At 44.1% G+C, this 16,005-nt stretch overlaps 1 protein-coding gene across 1 annotated transcript; it reads right to left on the bottom strand.

Annotated features, from left to right (window-relative positions):
* Nucleotides 1-986: 986 nt before the first annotated feature.
* Nucleotides 987-7,443, bottom strand: LOC146619532 (P2Y purinoceptor 14). Its single transcript, XM_085371522.1, has 2 exons — nt 7,386-7,443; nt 987-2,127 (listed from the first exon to the last, which is right to left on the bottom strand). Exon 2 carries the CDS (start codon nt 2,123-2,125, stop codon nt 1,076-1,078), a length of 1,050 nt encoding a protein of 349 aa, XP_085227648.1. The 5' UTR covers nt 2,126-2,127; nt 7,386-7,443; the 3' UTR covers nt 987-1,075.
* Between the last annotated feature and the right edge of the window lie 8,562 nt (nt 7,444-16,005).

Below are 16,005 nucleotides of genomic sequence, written 5' to 3'. Positions count from 1 at the left end.
TCTGTTTATGATCAATGCTTATCTGCGTGCTCACACACACACACACACACACACACACACACACACACACACACCAAAAGATGACAGAAACAGCTGTAACATCAATCAGTCTCAATTCTTCACTGCTGCCTTTAAAAACTCCCAAAATATGTGTTTTTGATGTCAGAGCTGTGATTCAGACTGGCCACGTGTGATTTAACAATACCTTTACTGGGAATGTCATCAGCGCCCCCTGCTGGTCACAGGGTTCCATTACACTCCATTTTTTCCCCTTTAACTTTGTGTTTTTGAGGAACAGGTACTATCACCTCATTTAATTTACTTTAAAAAGAGGGATTTTAAAATGTCAGCAAAATAGTTATTAATATTTTTTATCCCACTCTGCTGCTCCTCGTGTACCTGCAAACAAACATGTAATGACAGATATGACCACCTGATGGCAGCAGAGAGGCATCAGCTGCAGTGAGCAGAGATTGAAAACATGACTAAATAGGAGTTATTTTAGAAGAAGGAAAAGCTTTATTTAAAATACAGACATCATAAAGCAGTTGTAATGACTCTGACAGCAGGAACACTATGACATCACAGTCAGATTGCTGCTCGTCCTGCGGTTTGACACGAGCTTCTAAAAAGAGGCGACTCGTGAGCAAATCAGCAGATTCTGCATGAACGGACTTTAATGCTGCAGGTTTGATGCCCACTCATCACAGTTCAGTTTCACTTCCACGTCAACACTTCCTCTTCCTCGCTGACCTTCCCTGTCCTCTCTGTCCTGCTTTTGGTCAGAACAATAAATAAAACCAAGAACTGAAGCTCTGAATACTTCTCTTATGTACACATAAAGGGATAAAAATATACATTCATGTCTCTTTCTATTTTACACATACAACTCCTGATTTACACACTTTTCTATCAGACCGAGAAACAAACACAAGAGAGCAATTTTATTACAGCAAATAAAAAAAATACATGATTTCAGCTTCAACATTTAGGTTTTGCGTCTCCTCACGTCTCCTCAGGGGTCTTCTCCTCTCCTTGCCGCTGCCTTATTTGCCTTGTCTCCTCTCCTCGCCTTCTAAATGTTGCTCAGACTCTGCGCCGTGGTCAGGGACCTCCTCCTCCTCCTCTCTCGCCGCGACACTTTTCTCAGCAGCGATTCTCTGAAGGTTCGGCACATGAGGAAGTAGATGATGGGGTCGAGGCAGACATTGAGTGCTGACAGGAAGAGCGTCCCCTCTTTCACCTGCAGCAGCAGGAAGCGGGCGTACCGGCTGAAGCTCGACTCCGGCATCTGGCTCAGCGTGTAGGGGATGCGGCAGACGTGGTACGGCACGAAGCAGATGAAGAACACCACCAGGATGCTGAAGATGCTCCGGTTGGACTTGCGGCAGACGTCGCTGTTATCGCAGCGAACCCGGCGGTACGACTGGTAGATGCGGCGGGAGATGGAGGCATAGCAGAAGGCGAGGACCGCCAGAGTCACCCAGAACATTGAGACGCTGAAGATCGAGGACACCCGGTGCCACTCTTTGCCCAGCGCCGTCTTCAGATCCATGCACTTGCGGGCGTTTTCCTTGTTGGCTTCCTTGCTCGTCAGCAAGCTGTTGGGCATGAGGAAAACGGTGAGGAGGGTCCAAGAGAGGACGGCCAACACCCGGGCACACTTGGGGTTCTGCAGGTGGTGCAGGGAAAAGATCCTGGCTACTCTTGTCCTGCAGGAGGTGGTGGTGATGGAGGAGGGGGAGGTTCGGACAATCTTGACGTAGCGCTCGAGGCTAATTAAGCCCATGAAGAGGATCCCCATGTACATGGAGCAGTAGAAGATCACAGCGCTGTAGCGGCAGACGATCACGTGGATGTACCAGCCGCCGAGTTCCAGCTGAGCCACGATCCTGAACGGGTAGGTGCACAGCATGAGGAGGTCGGCCACCACCATGTTCTTCAGGTAGACCACCAGCCCAGAGTCGGCGGGCACTCTGAAGAAGATACAGGCGGCTCCGCCATTCAGAAGCGAACCCACCAGAAAGATCACAAAGTAGAGCAGGGGCAGGATCTTCAGGGTGAAGACGCTGTTGAAGTCTGCCGTCTGGTTGGACAGTAGGCTGGTGGAGTTGTTGTGAGCCATCCCTGCAAACACGAAGAACACAGTACGAGCTTTAGGACGATTACAGGAAACATTTTTCATTGGCATTAATAAAACGGGAGAAATCAGTGACAGAGGTGACGCTCTGTGGCTCCACCTGCAGAATCATTCTCTTTGAAATGAGTGATAAACGTAATCGTCACTTGGAGGAGGTGGACAGACTCTCTGTGGTCAGTGTTTGGTTTCCACTGACAGAGCTGCAGACTGTCTGCATGCACCACCACAGCGGCGTCATGGTGTTATGACAGAGCACAAAGTAACGACCGCTGAAGGCCTGAATCTGCATTTGTGCTTTAACCCATGTTCAGTGTTACGTTGTTTCTGTGCTGCTCGGCTGAAAAAACCTTTTGTGTTCATGCAGTGAGCTGCTCTGTTTACACTGGGCACGTGCACAAACAAGGTTTCACGGACGCTTCCTTTGTCCTGCTCTTCACGCACTTCCCTCCGATCCTGATTCATCCCAGTCCAACACGCAGCGCTCTCGTCCTTCATCTGCGCTGTGAAAACACTTACGGTCGGGTTTGACAGGACAGCACCGGCTGCATCGCGTGTTCCCGTGCTAGTAAAGTTATTTTTAACCTCAGATTTCTGCTAGTGGTCATTCCTGCACTAACCACACAACCTGCTGGCTTTAATTCCACCTGAAACACTATTTGGTTTCTTGTGCACCTACACCAGTCAACAGAAGCTGTTAGTGAATAAGAAATCCTGTGTGGAGATGGACACTTCCACTGTGGATCAGAAGAGCCGATATGAAGAAGGATCAGACAGCAGTTTCCATTTCAGGGAAGCAGCTAAACTCCTGATCAGGCAGCGTGTGGCGTGTCCCTGCAGTGTGCTGTTCCTCTTTTCCTACCATCTCCACATTGCTGATTGTCTCATAAAGCCACTGAATGCCCACAGCTTTAGAACGAGGATGTTTACTTCCTGTGCCAGAGCCACCAATAAATGGCCTGTTCCTTTGTTTGCTGCAGCTCAGAGCGAGCCACAGGGGACGATCATGTCGACTAAATGCACCAACGTGTTATATTATCGACCCTTACGAGGGTCTTTTCAGAGAACAAGAACAAACATAAAGTTTTTTTGATATCACATCACTCCAGGAAGCAGGCTCAACAAACTCTGAGTTCAAAAATAAACCCGGGAAAGGAATCCACTATCAACGGAGCGCCGATACCAGGATTCCCCAGACTTTACCCTGATATAACTTCATGTTAAATTAGACTTTAACCATCCATCCACTCTTTTATAATTATAATATTTCTGACTGTCTGAGGCAAAATTTCCCCGATTCAATTAGAATCGAATCGTGGATTGAATCGATTCGGGACCTTGTGAATCGAATCGATTCTAGAAATCAGTGACGATACCCAGCCCTAGTTGCAGGGCTAAGACTTTAACATTGCTTAAAATAATGCCGATTACATCTTGTGAACATCTGCTCTGCCAGCTGCCTGCACTGTTCGTCTGCAACCCCAAGCAAACCTAAGGCGTGCTGGACTCGAGCTTGGTAAACCAGCGGTGCACTTGACTCTCCTCCACATCCATAAAGTGCGCTACAAACACAAACAGCTAACAGGTGGATTTTCCTGTTTCAGTGCAGCTAGCGATGGGTGGAGAACCACTTACTGCTGACGGGTGTGGACAGTTTAGGATCAAACCCACTTCTGCTGCCACGGGCAGCGCAAAAGTACCCCTTAGACTGCTTTTAGTTTAGTTTCCTTGTTTTCCACTGCATCATTGATTCTATCACTAGTTAGCTAACATAAGCTAATGTAAGTCTGTTAGTGGCAACCAACCAACCACATGACAGCACTGTAGTGGCACAAGATGGCGCTACAAACTCTGAAGACGTCAGCTTCACAGACGGACTTAAATAAGACCGTTTTTTAGAGCAGGAGGGAAATTAGCCTTTAAACATGTGTGTGTCATGTCCACTGTAACACCAGAGCTCAGCTCAGAGACGTTAGCTAAGCCCGGTTCCTGGACCTGCGTCCTGGACTTCGTGGACTCTGCATTCTTTTGGGATACAAGTTCCCAAAGTTTGCATCTGTAGTATCTGATCATACACACTGAGAGGATGCTGACTATGCAATAACAGCTGCAAAGCTTCTGCTTTTACCTTTGACAGGCACAGGACGTGGTGCAGGACCTTCACTGATATTTCATGTTTATGAGACTTAAAGGGAAGTTTGCTTATAACTCCAGCCATTGTGTGAAGGCTGTAAACATTCACAGGAATCATTTGTTAAGTAAACGAGTCTCATCCAGCTCCCCGATGTCATTCCTGAGCATTTGTTTGTTTGCTGTGACTCAGTTATGGAAACAAACTCACTTCTTTGAAACTGAAGCTCTCACGAATCAGACCAGCAGACCCCATTTGTTCTGACTCGATAGTAAAACACTCATACTCAGTAAAACAAGAGCATCCATTTCCTGGATGGTCTGAACCACACAGTGTTTGTCGGGCACAAACAGTGAAGGTTTCAGTGTCAGTGACTTTGATTGGTGCAGACGAGGCCAAGCACATCACTCCGGGCCTCCTGTGACAGGACTACATCAATGCTGTTATTACAAATAGAAATTCACCTCACCCACCCAGGTGAAAAAGGTTTCTGTATCAGGCTGTTTCTTTATCCACTGTGGACTGACTGCTGGACCAAAGCACACAGCATGTTAAACCATGAGGCAGGTGGGCTTCAGCAGCAGAAGACCACACTGAGGCCACCTAAGGTCACCTAATCCAGGTCTAAGGATAAGATTTACCAAAGGGGGAAGTTAAAAACTTAATCTTAAGAGTAGAGATAGTCTCTGTCTCCTGAATCCAAAGCAGCATTTTGGATTAGCTGAAGGCTTTTCAGGGAGTTTTTAGGACTTCCTGATAATAATGAATTACAGTCGTCCAGCCTGGAAGTAATAAATGCATGAACTAGTTTTTCAGCGTCACTCTGAGACAGGATATTTCTAACTTTAGAGATGTTGCACAAATGGAAGAAAGCAGTCTTACATATGTGTTTAATATGTGCATTAAAGGACATTAGGTACCAGCTTGCAGAGCAGGACAGACGCAGCCAGGCTGCCTCTGTGTTAGCCCAGTCGACCAAAGGCAGAGACAGCAGCTATGCTGACGGTGGTTATCAGCGGCCTCTGTTTATCCAGGCTCTCCGAGTCAGACTTTCACTCTTTTCCTGCACCAAACTGACCAATTGTGTGACACCTACTCCAGTGAGAGACTTTCACAGAGCAGATCTATGTAGAATATAAAAATATTACAGACTGTGGGTAGTTGTTGCTACTTGCTGGCCACAGCTTTATTTTTAGCACTTTAAACTCGTTAAATCAAACTTAAATGCGTCAGCTGCAACAGATCAAAGTGAAAACCAGAAACAAACTAACAACAAGCTGAAGGAAGGAGGGGAAACAGGCGACCCAGCACAGAGTAAACCAGAAAAAACTACAAGCACAACAAAACCAGATATTCTGCTAATCTGGGCTCTGATAACTGACCAGGACCAGTATGTAACCAGTATGTAACCAGTATGTAACCAGTATGGATAGATTTGTCGGCACATCCTCACGAGTTTGGGGATGTGAGAAGAAATGAATCCACACATTAACCCTCTGTGGTTTTTTTGATACCTTTGGCGGTGTGGATGGTTTGTTGCTGTCATTTCTTTGGTCGCTGTTTTTTCCACTTCTCAGCATGCATGTGAACGCACCCACACACACACACACACACACACACACACACACACACACACACACACACACACACACACACACACACACACACACACACACACACACACAAGTAGGTTAAGAAAAAGAACCCTTTGGTTTAGCATGAAAACATGACCACATCACTTCATCTGAATCTTCAGTGCAGCTCGACCACAAACCAGCGGCTCTTCCTCTGCAGCGTCAGTACAAACCCTGTTTTTGACTCTGTGGTCAGAAATAAAAGATCAAACTGACACAAAACACAACTGAAGGATTTCTGAGTAAAACATGAAGTCAGCCTCAATCATGTCACAGAAGTGTTTTTCCTTGCAGCTCTGACTGTTATATTTCTGTAAGCTGCGCGTCCTGCAGCAGAATCTGTCCTCACGCTCGGGCTCCTGCGTTCGTGCGCCGTTACATCCTGACGTGTGTTTGTGCGTGTTTATGAGCTTGTTTGTGTTTGTTTTTGGGCTCGTTTTCTCATACTGTTGACATTACGTGACATGTTTCCACATTCTTGAATCAGTAAACCAAACAGAAACCTGCTGGATGAAACGACATTAATAAAACAGCACATGCCGCCAGCCTGTGCAGGTATAAGCGAGCAACAGCTGGCACACTTATATTAATGTGGAAACCACAACCGAGGTTACAGTTGGCTGCTGAAAATCTTTCTGCAGCCGCTCGTTTAGAGCAAAACTGTTGAGTTCATCTGATTCATTTGCACCTTTGAGCTCTTTTGAACATCCTGCTCTCCGTGTGTTTGTTTCATCCATGCATGCTGCAGGAGAGCGCAGCTTCTGCCCTCACACTTCGCTCTTTCTGACAGCAGCTGGGAGCAACGCATCACCACAGCGTGGCGTTTACATCTGCTGTTCACACTCGTGACAAATATCCCATCAGCTGAGGAGATTACCGACAAACGTCCTCATCTGATGGTGATGCGCTTTTTCAGTTTTCTAAAACTTTCTGAGCTCTTCTGATGTTTGATCACTTCTAATCTCCCTTCCTTCCTTCCTTCCTTCCTTCCTTCCTCTGAGATATTTAAAGAAAAAAAGTTTTGAGTGTTTTCTGTGCGTGTAATAAGTTGGCCCGCACCGATGTGAGCTAATGTTATCTAAATGTCAGAGTTGCCTCACTCAGGTTTGCAGCTGAAAGGTCAGATCGTGTGTTAATGTTTCCTTCACTCAACAGAAAAATAACCTTTACAACATCCACAAAGTTTTATAAGTAAGAAGCGCTCTGAACGCAGAACAAAGTCACATGAAGCAGCTGAGCGAGCAGAGAGCAGCGTGGTGGAGCATTCTTCCCCTGTGACGGATTTATCCCGAAACAGTTTGTTTGAGCCTCCGGCAGGTTTTACTGCTTCTTCGGGCTCCGGAGCCTCAGTGAGCCGAGGTCCACCACGCTGCCTCCACACGCATCACGCCTCTACAGCTACACCTCTCTTACATTAATCACAGACTGACCCAATAACACAGCTCTGTCATCAGCTTAAAGGTGCATCAGATGGTTCTCTCACCATAAACTCCAGATGTTGCTCAGGCTCCCATACAGATGTTGCCTTCACCTGTGGTCTGCTTTCCTGCTCTGTGAATGGGAAGCTGAAGTGCTGCTGACAGCTGAGTCTGAGCTGTTATAGTCTGCAGTGGACTCCACTTCCTCTCTCTCTCTCTCTCTCTCTCTAACCCCCCTCCCCCCGTAGAGGAGCCCTCCTCCTCTGTGTCTGACTAACACGTCTATGCAAACATGATAACCCTGCTCCGACCGTTGCATGTTACAACACACTGCTGAGGCCTCTGCATGACAAATACTCCACAAATGCAAAATCTGATGTGTTTGCTGCGTCACAGCTGGATGTTAGCAGATGTTTCTAATCACCTGTCAAGGTCAGGTCAAGGTCAAGGTCAGATTTATTTATATAGCACATTTCCAACAGCCGATGCTGCACAAAGTGCTTAACAATAACAATAAAATTAAAAACTACAGTGTAATACAATAATAACAATAGAAACAATAAAATAGAAGAATTGAAACAATACTAACTAATTCAGATAAATCCAAAATGCTTGGGTCATAATGTGTTAAAAGCCAGAGCGTAAAAGTGTGTCTTTAGTAATGATTTAAATTGCTCAAGTGTTTGTGCAGATCTAATATCAAAGGGGAGACTATTCCAAAGTCTGGGACCTGCCACAGAGAAGGATCTATCACCACGAGATTTGAGGTTAGTCCGTGGAATGGACAACAATAGTTTTGAACTAGATCTCGTGGGTTTTCCTGGAGCATAGGCAGAGAGGAGCTCTGACAAGTAGGGGGGGGCTCGGGCGTTGAGTGACTTAAAAACAAAAAGTAAGAGTTTAAATTGGATCCTGTAGGGGACAGGGAGCCAGTGTAAAGAGGCTAAAATTGGGGTTATATGCTCTCTCCGTTTGGTACCAGTTAGCAGGCGAGCAGCAGCATTTTGAACCATCTGAAGGCGATGGATGGTGGCATGATCTAGGCCATAATACAATGAATTGCAGTAGTCCAATCTGCAAGTAAGAAAAAGGTGGATGATACGCTCGAAGACGTCAGCCGGAAGGTATGGCTTTATCCTGGCTAGCTGTCTTAGCTGAAAAAAACAGGACTGAACTACTGCACTCACCTGCTTATTCAATTTAAAAGAACCATCAATGTAAACTCCGAGGTTTTTTACATGTGTTTTACAATACGAGGAGAGGGTACCCAACGTGTTGTCGATATGATTGAAATTGCCAAAAATGACAACCTCAGTTTTGTTTTCGTTTAGCTGTAAAAAATTTAATGATAACCACTGTTTAACATCGTCAAAGCAGCGTAATAAGAGCTGCGGTTGATCTGATCCTGATTTTAAAGGTAGATAAATCTGTAGATCATCCGCAAAGCAATGAAATGAAATGCTGTACCGCGAGAAGATGGAGCCCAATGGCAGCAAATAGAGTGCGAAGAGGGCGGGACCCAAAATAGAGCCTTGAGGAACGCCGTATTTAAGAGGAGCTAATTTGGAGTTGTGGGGGCCCATATTGACATAAAAGAACCTTTCTGTCAAGTAGGAGCGAAACCACTGAAGGGCAGATCCTTTTAGGCCAGCATGCGATTCTAGCCGTGATAACAGAATGTCGTGGTCAACCGTGTCAAAAGCTGCTGACAAGTCCAACAGTAAAAGGGCAGCAGGGCTGCCAGAATCCATAGTTAAGAGAATATCGTTAAAAATCCTGTGAATATGGTGCTGATATGTGCGCTGGTGTGGACTGGGTAATGCGTTAGGAATGAAAGGATGCCCCGTCGTTTGAACTCTGCAGAGAAAAACCGATGCAGCAGGCGAGTCCGTTTCACTGCAGCAGCTGGTACAGCGTCAGGGCGTCGGTGACAGTCGGAGGTGCAACCTGCTGGTATTAGACCCAAACACAGTGTCGTGACCTCATGCTGCCAAAGACGAGGAAGGAAAAGGTCAGCGGCCTGCAGCTGTAAACCCACTCCTGTTGGGGTTGTCTCACACTGCCCTTTTCCATCAGTGCGTACTCGACTCTCAGGGTTTCCACAGGTGCAGGTACCTGGTACCGAGTACTCGACTACCTGCTCTAAGCAACCATCCAAAAATGTGATGTGGCTGGATTGGCTGACCAATGGCATCGCTCGATGTGTCATGAGAGCAACTCCTTCACAGTGCCGTCTCTGAACTGTGACAAGATTTAAAACCAGAACTCTTCACATGCCACGAGTGTCCAAAAAATGCATCTACGTGCCTGAGTGCACTGAGGCGCTGCCACGCGATTGGCCGATTAGAAGCGAGCAGTTAGTGCGACTTTATTCTTTTGCCTCTTTGATTTGTGGTTTAAACATTTGCCTTAGAAAGACCTGAGCCGACACGAAGCCAGCATGAGCTGAAAGTTTGCTTCTCAGGTTCATCTGAACTTTTTTAATCTGCAGGGATTTTAGTTTTTTCCTGTCATGTTTTAAACTGACATGTTTTCTGTCCCGACTTTGCTTCCTGCCAGCTTCATTCTGTTGTCACTGTTGTGCACGTCCTTGTTTTCGGGTGAATCCCTTCTGTAAACACTTCTCGTTCCAAGTTTGCATTTCTTGTAAGCTTCTAACCTTCTTCCTGTTGAGCTTTAGACCTTTGCCCCCCTCCCAGCCTGCACCCTGCGTTATTTTTGCTCGTCTCAGCCTCTTCATTCTGTTTCCTTTGTTCTTGTAACTGTTGGTTCTTTAATTGAAGCTTGTTTTTCCACTTCCCTCAGAGGCCCGGGGTAATTCCGGGTCTGTTGGTTTGCATGAAATTAGTGAAGATGTGAAATATGAAACAGCTGCTTTACATGTATCAGAACCTCAAATTCAAAGATGGCCAAACAGGACATGGCGGCAGAAACCCGAGTGCAGAGTTTTGTCCTGCACTGTTCACCTGTCGCTCTGAGCAGATAACAGGATGTGTTTCAGACTATTTCTGGGCAGATGTTCTCACTGCATCTTTTTTTTTAGCTCCAGCGTTTTCCAATTTTAGCCTTTTAGATCTCTCCCTCTCTTCCTTTGTTCCACTATGATGGGGGCTCCTCCTGCACCTCGCCGTCCACTTCAAATCGTTCTTTGGGTTTATTGTGCATCAGGTGCAGTAATGCTAAAGTTCATCCATCCACTCGTATCACCCACAGGAAGTCGTTTTAGGATTTTAACCTGTGTTTTTAGGGTGTGGTTTTTAATTAGCAGGTGCTTCATCTTTACTGCACGCTGTCTTAATCTTCTGACTGGATGCAGCTCTGCACAGCAGGGTGAGCTGCCCCTGTGCAATTTGCAGTTTTGCATGTTGACCACGTGACTTTAACTCGTCCACAGCTTTGGTTGGTGACAATTATGGTTACGGGTGGGATCAAGAGAATAAGGCCCAAAACCAGGCTGCGAGTGGGTGATGTACTGCTGGAGTCCAGGTCAAAGGTCTCCAGACCAGTTAGTGACTCCTGGAAACCACCTGTTGCTAAGGAAAACCTGTACTCGTCTTTGTGATTGCGTTCATCAGTAGCATGTTGCTGCAGTCGTACTTTCAAAGGATTGTCTATGAAAGCTGGGGAGCGTGCCGTAGACTGGACTGGGCCGACCGCTGAGTGTCGACCGTCATAACTACAGTACATGGTGTTTGGGTGAGATGCTTTGTAACTTCAGTCACGATTTTCACCGAGATTTAACACAAGATCCAAACCACACTGTGCCACTGCCCAAACACAACATTCAAAGTATAAAAACTGTTCCTTTGTGTTACATTCATACCAAATCACGTGTTTGAAGCAGTTCTTTCTTCCACACATTGATTCTCTGTATGCCATCGATGAACGTAGAGATGCATCTTTGATTAATACAACATCTTTTAGACTTTCTGCAAAATGAAAAAAGTTGAACCTGATCAAAGTCCTTTCTAAATGATGCTCATCAAGGCACCTTTGTAGGCAGAGCTGTGGATACAGTGAAGAATAGTTATCGTGACAGCGGCGCTCATGTGCCGACGTGTACACAAACATTTCTGGGGGATTTTCTGTTGACCGGTCCAGCAGTTTGTTTCTTTGTCATCTTCGGTCCTGCTGCGTCCGCCCACGCTGCCTCGCTCTGCAGGAGAATGGGAGGAAGAGGAATCCAGCAGGGAGGAGGAAGATATCAGACACGAGAGGAGGAAGTGGAGCATCTCTGTCATTTGAGCTGAAACAACACTAAACATCTGCACAGCTGCAGGGACGCGCGCCCAGTGAACGCAGCCCTGCTGCGCTGCGCTCAGCGCGCATTTACACTCACTCACATCTGTTTTTGTATGGTAACCTACATTTGTTCTGTACAGCAGCAGACTGTGAATAAATCCTCGTGGTTACCGCTAACAGCAGAGGATCGTGGCTCAAGAGTTGGGAGTTCGTCTTGTAATCGGAAAGTTGCCGGTTCGATTCCCGGCTCGGACAGTCTCGGTCGTTGTGTCCTTGGGCAAGACACTTCACCCGTTGCCTACTGGTGGTGGTCAGAGGGCCCGGTGGCGCCAGTGTCCGGCAGCCTCGCCTCTGTCAGTGCGCCCCAGGGTGGCTGTGGCTACAATGTAGCTGCCATCACCAGTGTGTGAATGACTGGATGACTGGATGTGTAAAATGCTTTGGGGTCCTTAGGGACTAATTAAAGCGCTATATAAATACAGGCCATTTACTATTTAGTCACATTCACGCTGTCTTGGAAACTGTGAGGTTGCTTTAGGATGATTTCACATGTCTTTGTATTAAGCCGGGCTCGCTGACGGGGCTCTGCCTTTTACTATAGAGGGCGCCGCAACCGTTGCTTGCCACCACTGACAAACAGCCCATCCCACTCTGAACACGTTAGTTTAACCCTAACAAACAGGATGGATTATGGAGAGATAAAAAGTCCAGTGGCTTTATTGTCATTCCAGCCATGTGCACAGTGAAGTGAGACAACATTCCTCCAAGACCACAGTGCTACAGATGACAGACAAACATGGGACCACAGAAAGTGCAAGTGTGCAAAAACTGCTAAAAACAAAAACAGTGCAACAGCAGACAGAAGTACAAAAGAAAAGTGCAACGATGACAGTGGGCTGTGCAAAAGTAACTCAGTGTGTGTGTGTGTGTGTGTTCCTGTCCAGCTATCTTTGTGAGGACCAAAATCTGCATTCTACTATACTTGTGAGAACCAACAGTCCCTTGTGAGGACACACTCACCGGTCCTCACAAGTTTGAAGCCTTTTTGAGGCTCAAAATGTGGTTTTAGTGTCAGGGTTACAATTAGGTTATGGTTTAGGGTTAGGCATTAATTTTTAATGGTTAGGGTAAGGGGCTAAGGAAACCATTATGTCAGTGAAGGTCCTCACTAAGATAGCTGAACAGCCTGGGGGAGGAAACTTTCTCAGTATGGCAGTGAGGGTACCTTTGCCAGAAGGAAACCGGGTGAAGTAGACAGAACAGCCTGGCTATGCTCTTCATCTCTCAGCTGGTCCTGCGTAGCTCTTCCTCATGTATCGCTGAACTTGTCCTGGTGTATCATCAAAAGCCTCTGAATCTGTCAGCCTGTCCTGACTGTGGACACCTGCCGTCCTCGGAGGAAATCAAACACGACAGTTAGCAGAATATTCAGAATTTACCTTTTTCTTAGACTCGCTTTTATAATTAATAATAATATTAATATAATTAATAACTTCTGCTGAGGTTTTGTTACAGTTTGGATTTGTCTGGGCCTCACGCTTTAATTTTTGCGCCCTCTAGTGGTTAAAATACTTCACCACAGGTGTTTGTCGCCCAGGGCTGGTGTTTAATCCTGAATGATTGTATTTGTCAGACCCTGATGCAGACTTGGAGTCAACACATGTTGGTCTGGTTTGCTCATTGAATTATTCCAAGAATAAGTCTGTTACATGATTTCATCCTGAAAAGATTTTTGTGAAATACTATTAGATCTCCTTCTGATTTCACTCTTTTGCTCACTAACATGTTTCAAAGATGTGTCCGGCAGCCTCGCCTCTGTCAGTGCGCCCCAGGGTGGCTGTGGCTACAATGTAGCTGCCATCACCAGTGTGTGAATGGGTGTGTAAAGCGCTATAGAAGTACAGGCCACTTACCATTTATATCCCCATCATGAAGTCTGTCCTTCTACAGAGCCTCTGCACACTCCCCACACTTTCATTTAGTTTCATTTCTTTTCATATTCTGAAGTCTGCAGATTTTCTCTGATCGGTTTCATTTACAGTCACGTGAACAGGACTGAAGGAGTGGAGTAGTGGAGAGCTGCAGCACTTTCACTTTAAAGATCAGAGGCTGACATCAGAAAATGACCTTGCGATGGTCACCTGAATATATTTTGCTGAGGTCTGAACTTTGAATGAACCCCTGCAGCCGCTTCTTTCTTTTCTTTTCAGCCATTCTGTCGGACATTTACCTCTGGGCTTGGGATCATCGGTCTTATTTACATACAATATTTTAAATAAGGCCATAACAACAACAACAACAACAATAATAATAATAATAATATGTCCTATTGAATAATATTTACAGTTTTCAAAAAGCCAAAAAGTTTTCTGAATTGATTTGCCTGTAAAGAAACAAAGATACTAAATGCAGAGGTGCAGGCTTTGACTTTAAAATTAAACATACTCCAGTATTCCTTATCTCTTTTTAGTTTTTAATCAATTAACTTTGTTTTTATTTTATTTTAGAAGAGATTAGCTTTCAATCAGGTCAAAACAATGAGTATATTGTAAAAGAATTATTACTATTGAGAACGCAATATAATGAAATGACAAGTGAAAAAGCAGCTGTTAATTTATTGAGATTAAAGCAACAATTCTATGACCAAGGTGAAAAACCCAGCAAACTCCTGGCATGGCGTATAAAAAAGATGGAATCTGAAAAGGCAATTACAAAATTAGAAAATTCAAATGGTAATACTATAGTAGACCCATTAGAGATAAATAATTATTGGAAGGATAAGTGTTCTTAAAATGAATGTATTACCTGAACTGTTGTATATGTTTCAAAATGTCCCACTGGCTCCTCCTGCTGGATTATTTACTAAATTAACATCACTAATCAGAGAGTTTATCTGGAACAAGAAGCAGCCTCGTATTCGTTTGTCTTTGTTGTACCTTCCCTTTGATACAGGGGGGTTGAAATGCCCCAACTTTTACTGGTACTATTTGGCTATTCAATTAAGGACAATAAGATTTTATTTTTCATCCCAAAATACCCCGTCATGGGTGGGGATGGAAGCAAATGCTCTTAAAATGCCATTAAATTTGTACTTATATTCTGCAAAATCCAAACAGTTAAAGAAAGAAACAAATAATCCTATAGTTCAAAACATGATTGAAGTCTGGTTTACAATAAAAGAAATGATGAATATTAAGAACAATCTCTCTCAGTTTAGCCCCATCTGGGGAAATGCCTTATTTGTACCAGGAAAGTTGGATGCAGGGTTTCAGGATTGGGCAGTAAAAGGTGTTAAGAAAGTGGGTGATCTGTTTTGTGATGGAGTAATGGTCTCATTTGAGGATTTAGTCTCAAAATTTCAAATCCCCCAAAAACACTTTTTTAAGTATTTACAAATTAGAAGCTTTATTTCATCTATGCAAAATAAATCCCTTAATTTTCCCCAGTTAAGTAAGCTAGAGGAGTTTATGGTGAAAAAAGGTGGTAATAAAGGCTTAATTTCAACATTTTATAATTGGATCGTTTCTGCCTCTTCAGAAACATCAGTTTCTAAGTTGGAAGCTTGGAGAAAGGACCTAAATATTAATATTTCTGAGGAGACATGGAAGTTAATTTGCTTAAAAGCACAAAAACAATCGATTAACAGTAACTTAAAATTACTACAATACAATTGGATCATGCAAACATGTAACACCGGTGAAACTGAATAAATATAATAATAGAATACCAGATACATGTTTTAAATGTGGAGAAGCCCGTGGAACATTTTTTCATTGTATATGGGAATGTAGAATTGTTTGTGCCTTTTGGCAGGAGGTGATGAACAAAATAAACCAAATTTTAAATAAAAAGATCACTTTGGATGTAGAAATGATGCTACTACAAGTGTATCCTAAAAATATTAAATTAACAACCTATCAAATTAAGTTTATGGATTATTGTACATTACAGGCAAAACGTATGATTGCAATAAATTGGAAAACATCAGTTCCTCCTGCTATTGGCGCTTGGATAAACTCTTTGACACAGTGTATGGAAATGGAAAGGATTACGTACTTTCTGAAAAATAAGTTAATATATTTTGATGAAATTTGGAAGCCATTTAAAAATTTTTTAAAAGTAGTAAATATAGAACAACTTATGTAGGAGAGTGGAGTAGGAGGAAATTGTTTAGCATGTGCATGCTATTTTTTATTGTTTATTCCTATTGATTATATTTTCTTATTTCTTTTTTTTGTTTTTTTGTTTTTTCTTGAATTATGTATAAATGCCACATATGGTACAATTGTATATATATTTCATGTGAGCTTGTTCTTTTTTTTCTTTGTTCGGAAGAGAGCAGAGTGGGAGGTGAGGGTGGGGGAAAAGGGTTTCTATTACAACAGCATATTATTGGAAACTACCTTTGTATGTTGTTGGAAAAGTAATAAAAATATTTTAAAA

Source organism: Diplotaxodon limnothrissa, linkage group LG14 (assembly GCF_057381915.1).
Source record: "Diplotaxodon limnothrissa isolate DT_005_m linkage group LG14, D_limnothrissa_male_GT1.1, whole genome shotgun sequence".
NCBI classification, from domain to species: domain Eukaryota; kingdom Metazoa; phylum Chordata; class Actinopteri; order Cichliformes; family Cichlidae; genus Diplotaxodon; species Diplotaxodon limnothrissa.
This window is presented reverse-complemented; position numbering and strand designations above follow the sequence as displayed.

Bases quoted from the DNA above. Each gene is read 5' to 3' on its own strand.
- LOC146619532 (XM_085371522.1), bottom strand. From the start codon at position 2,125: ATGGCTCACAACAACTCCACCAGCCTACTGTCCAACCAGACGGCAGAC.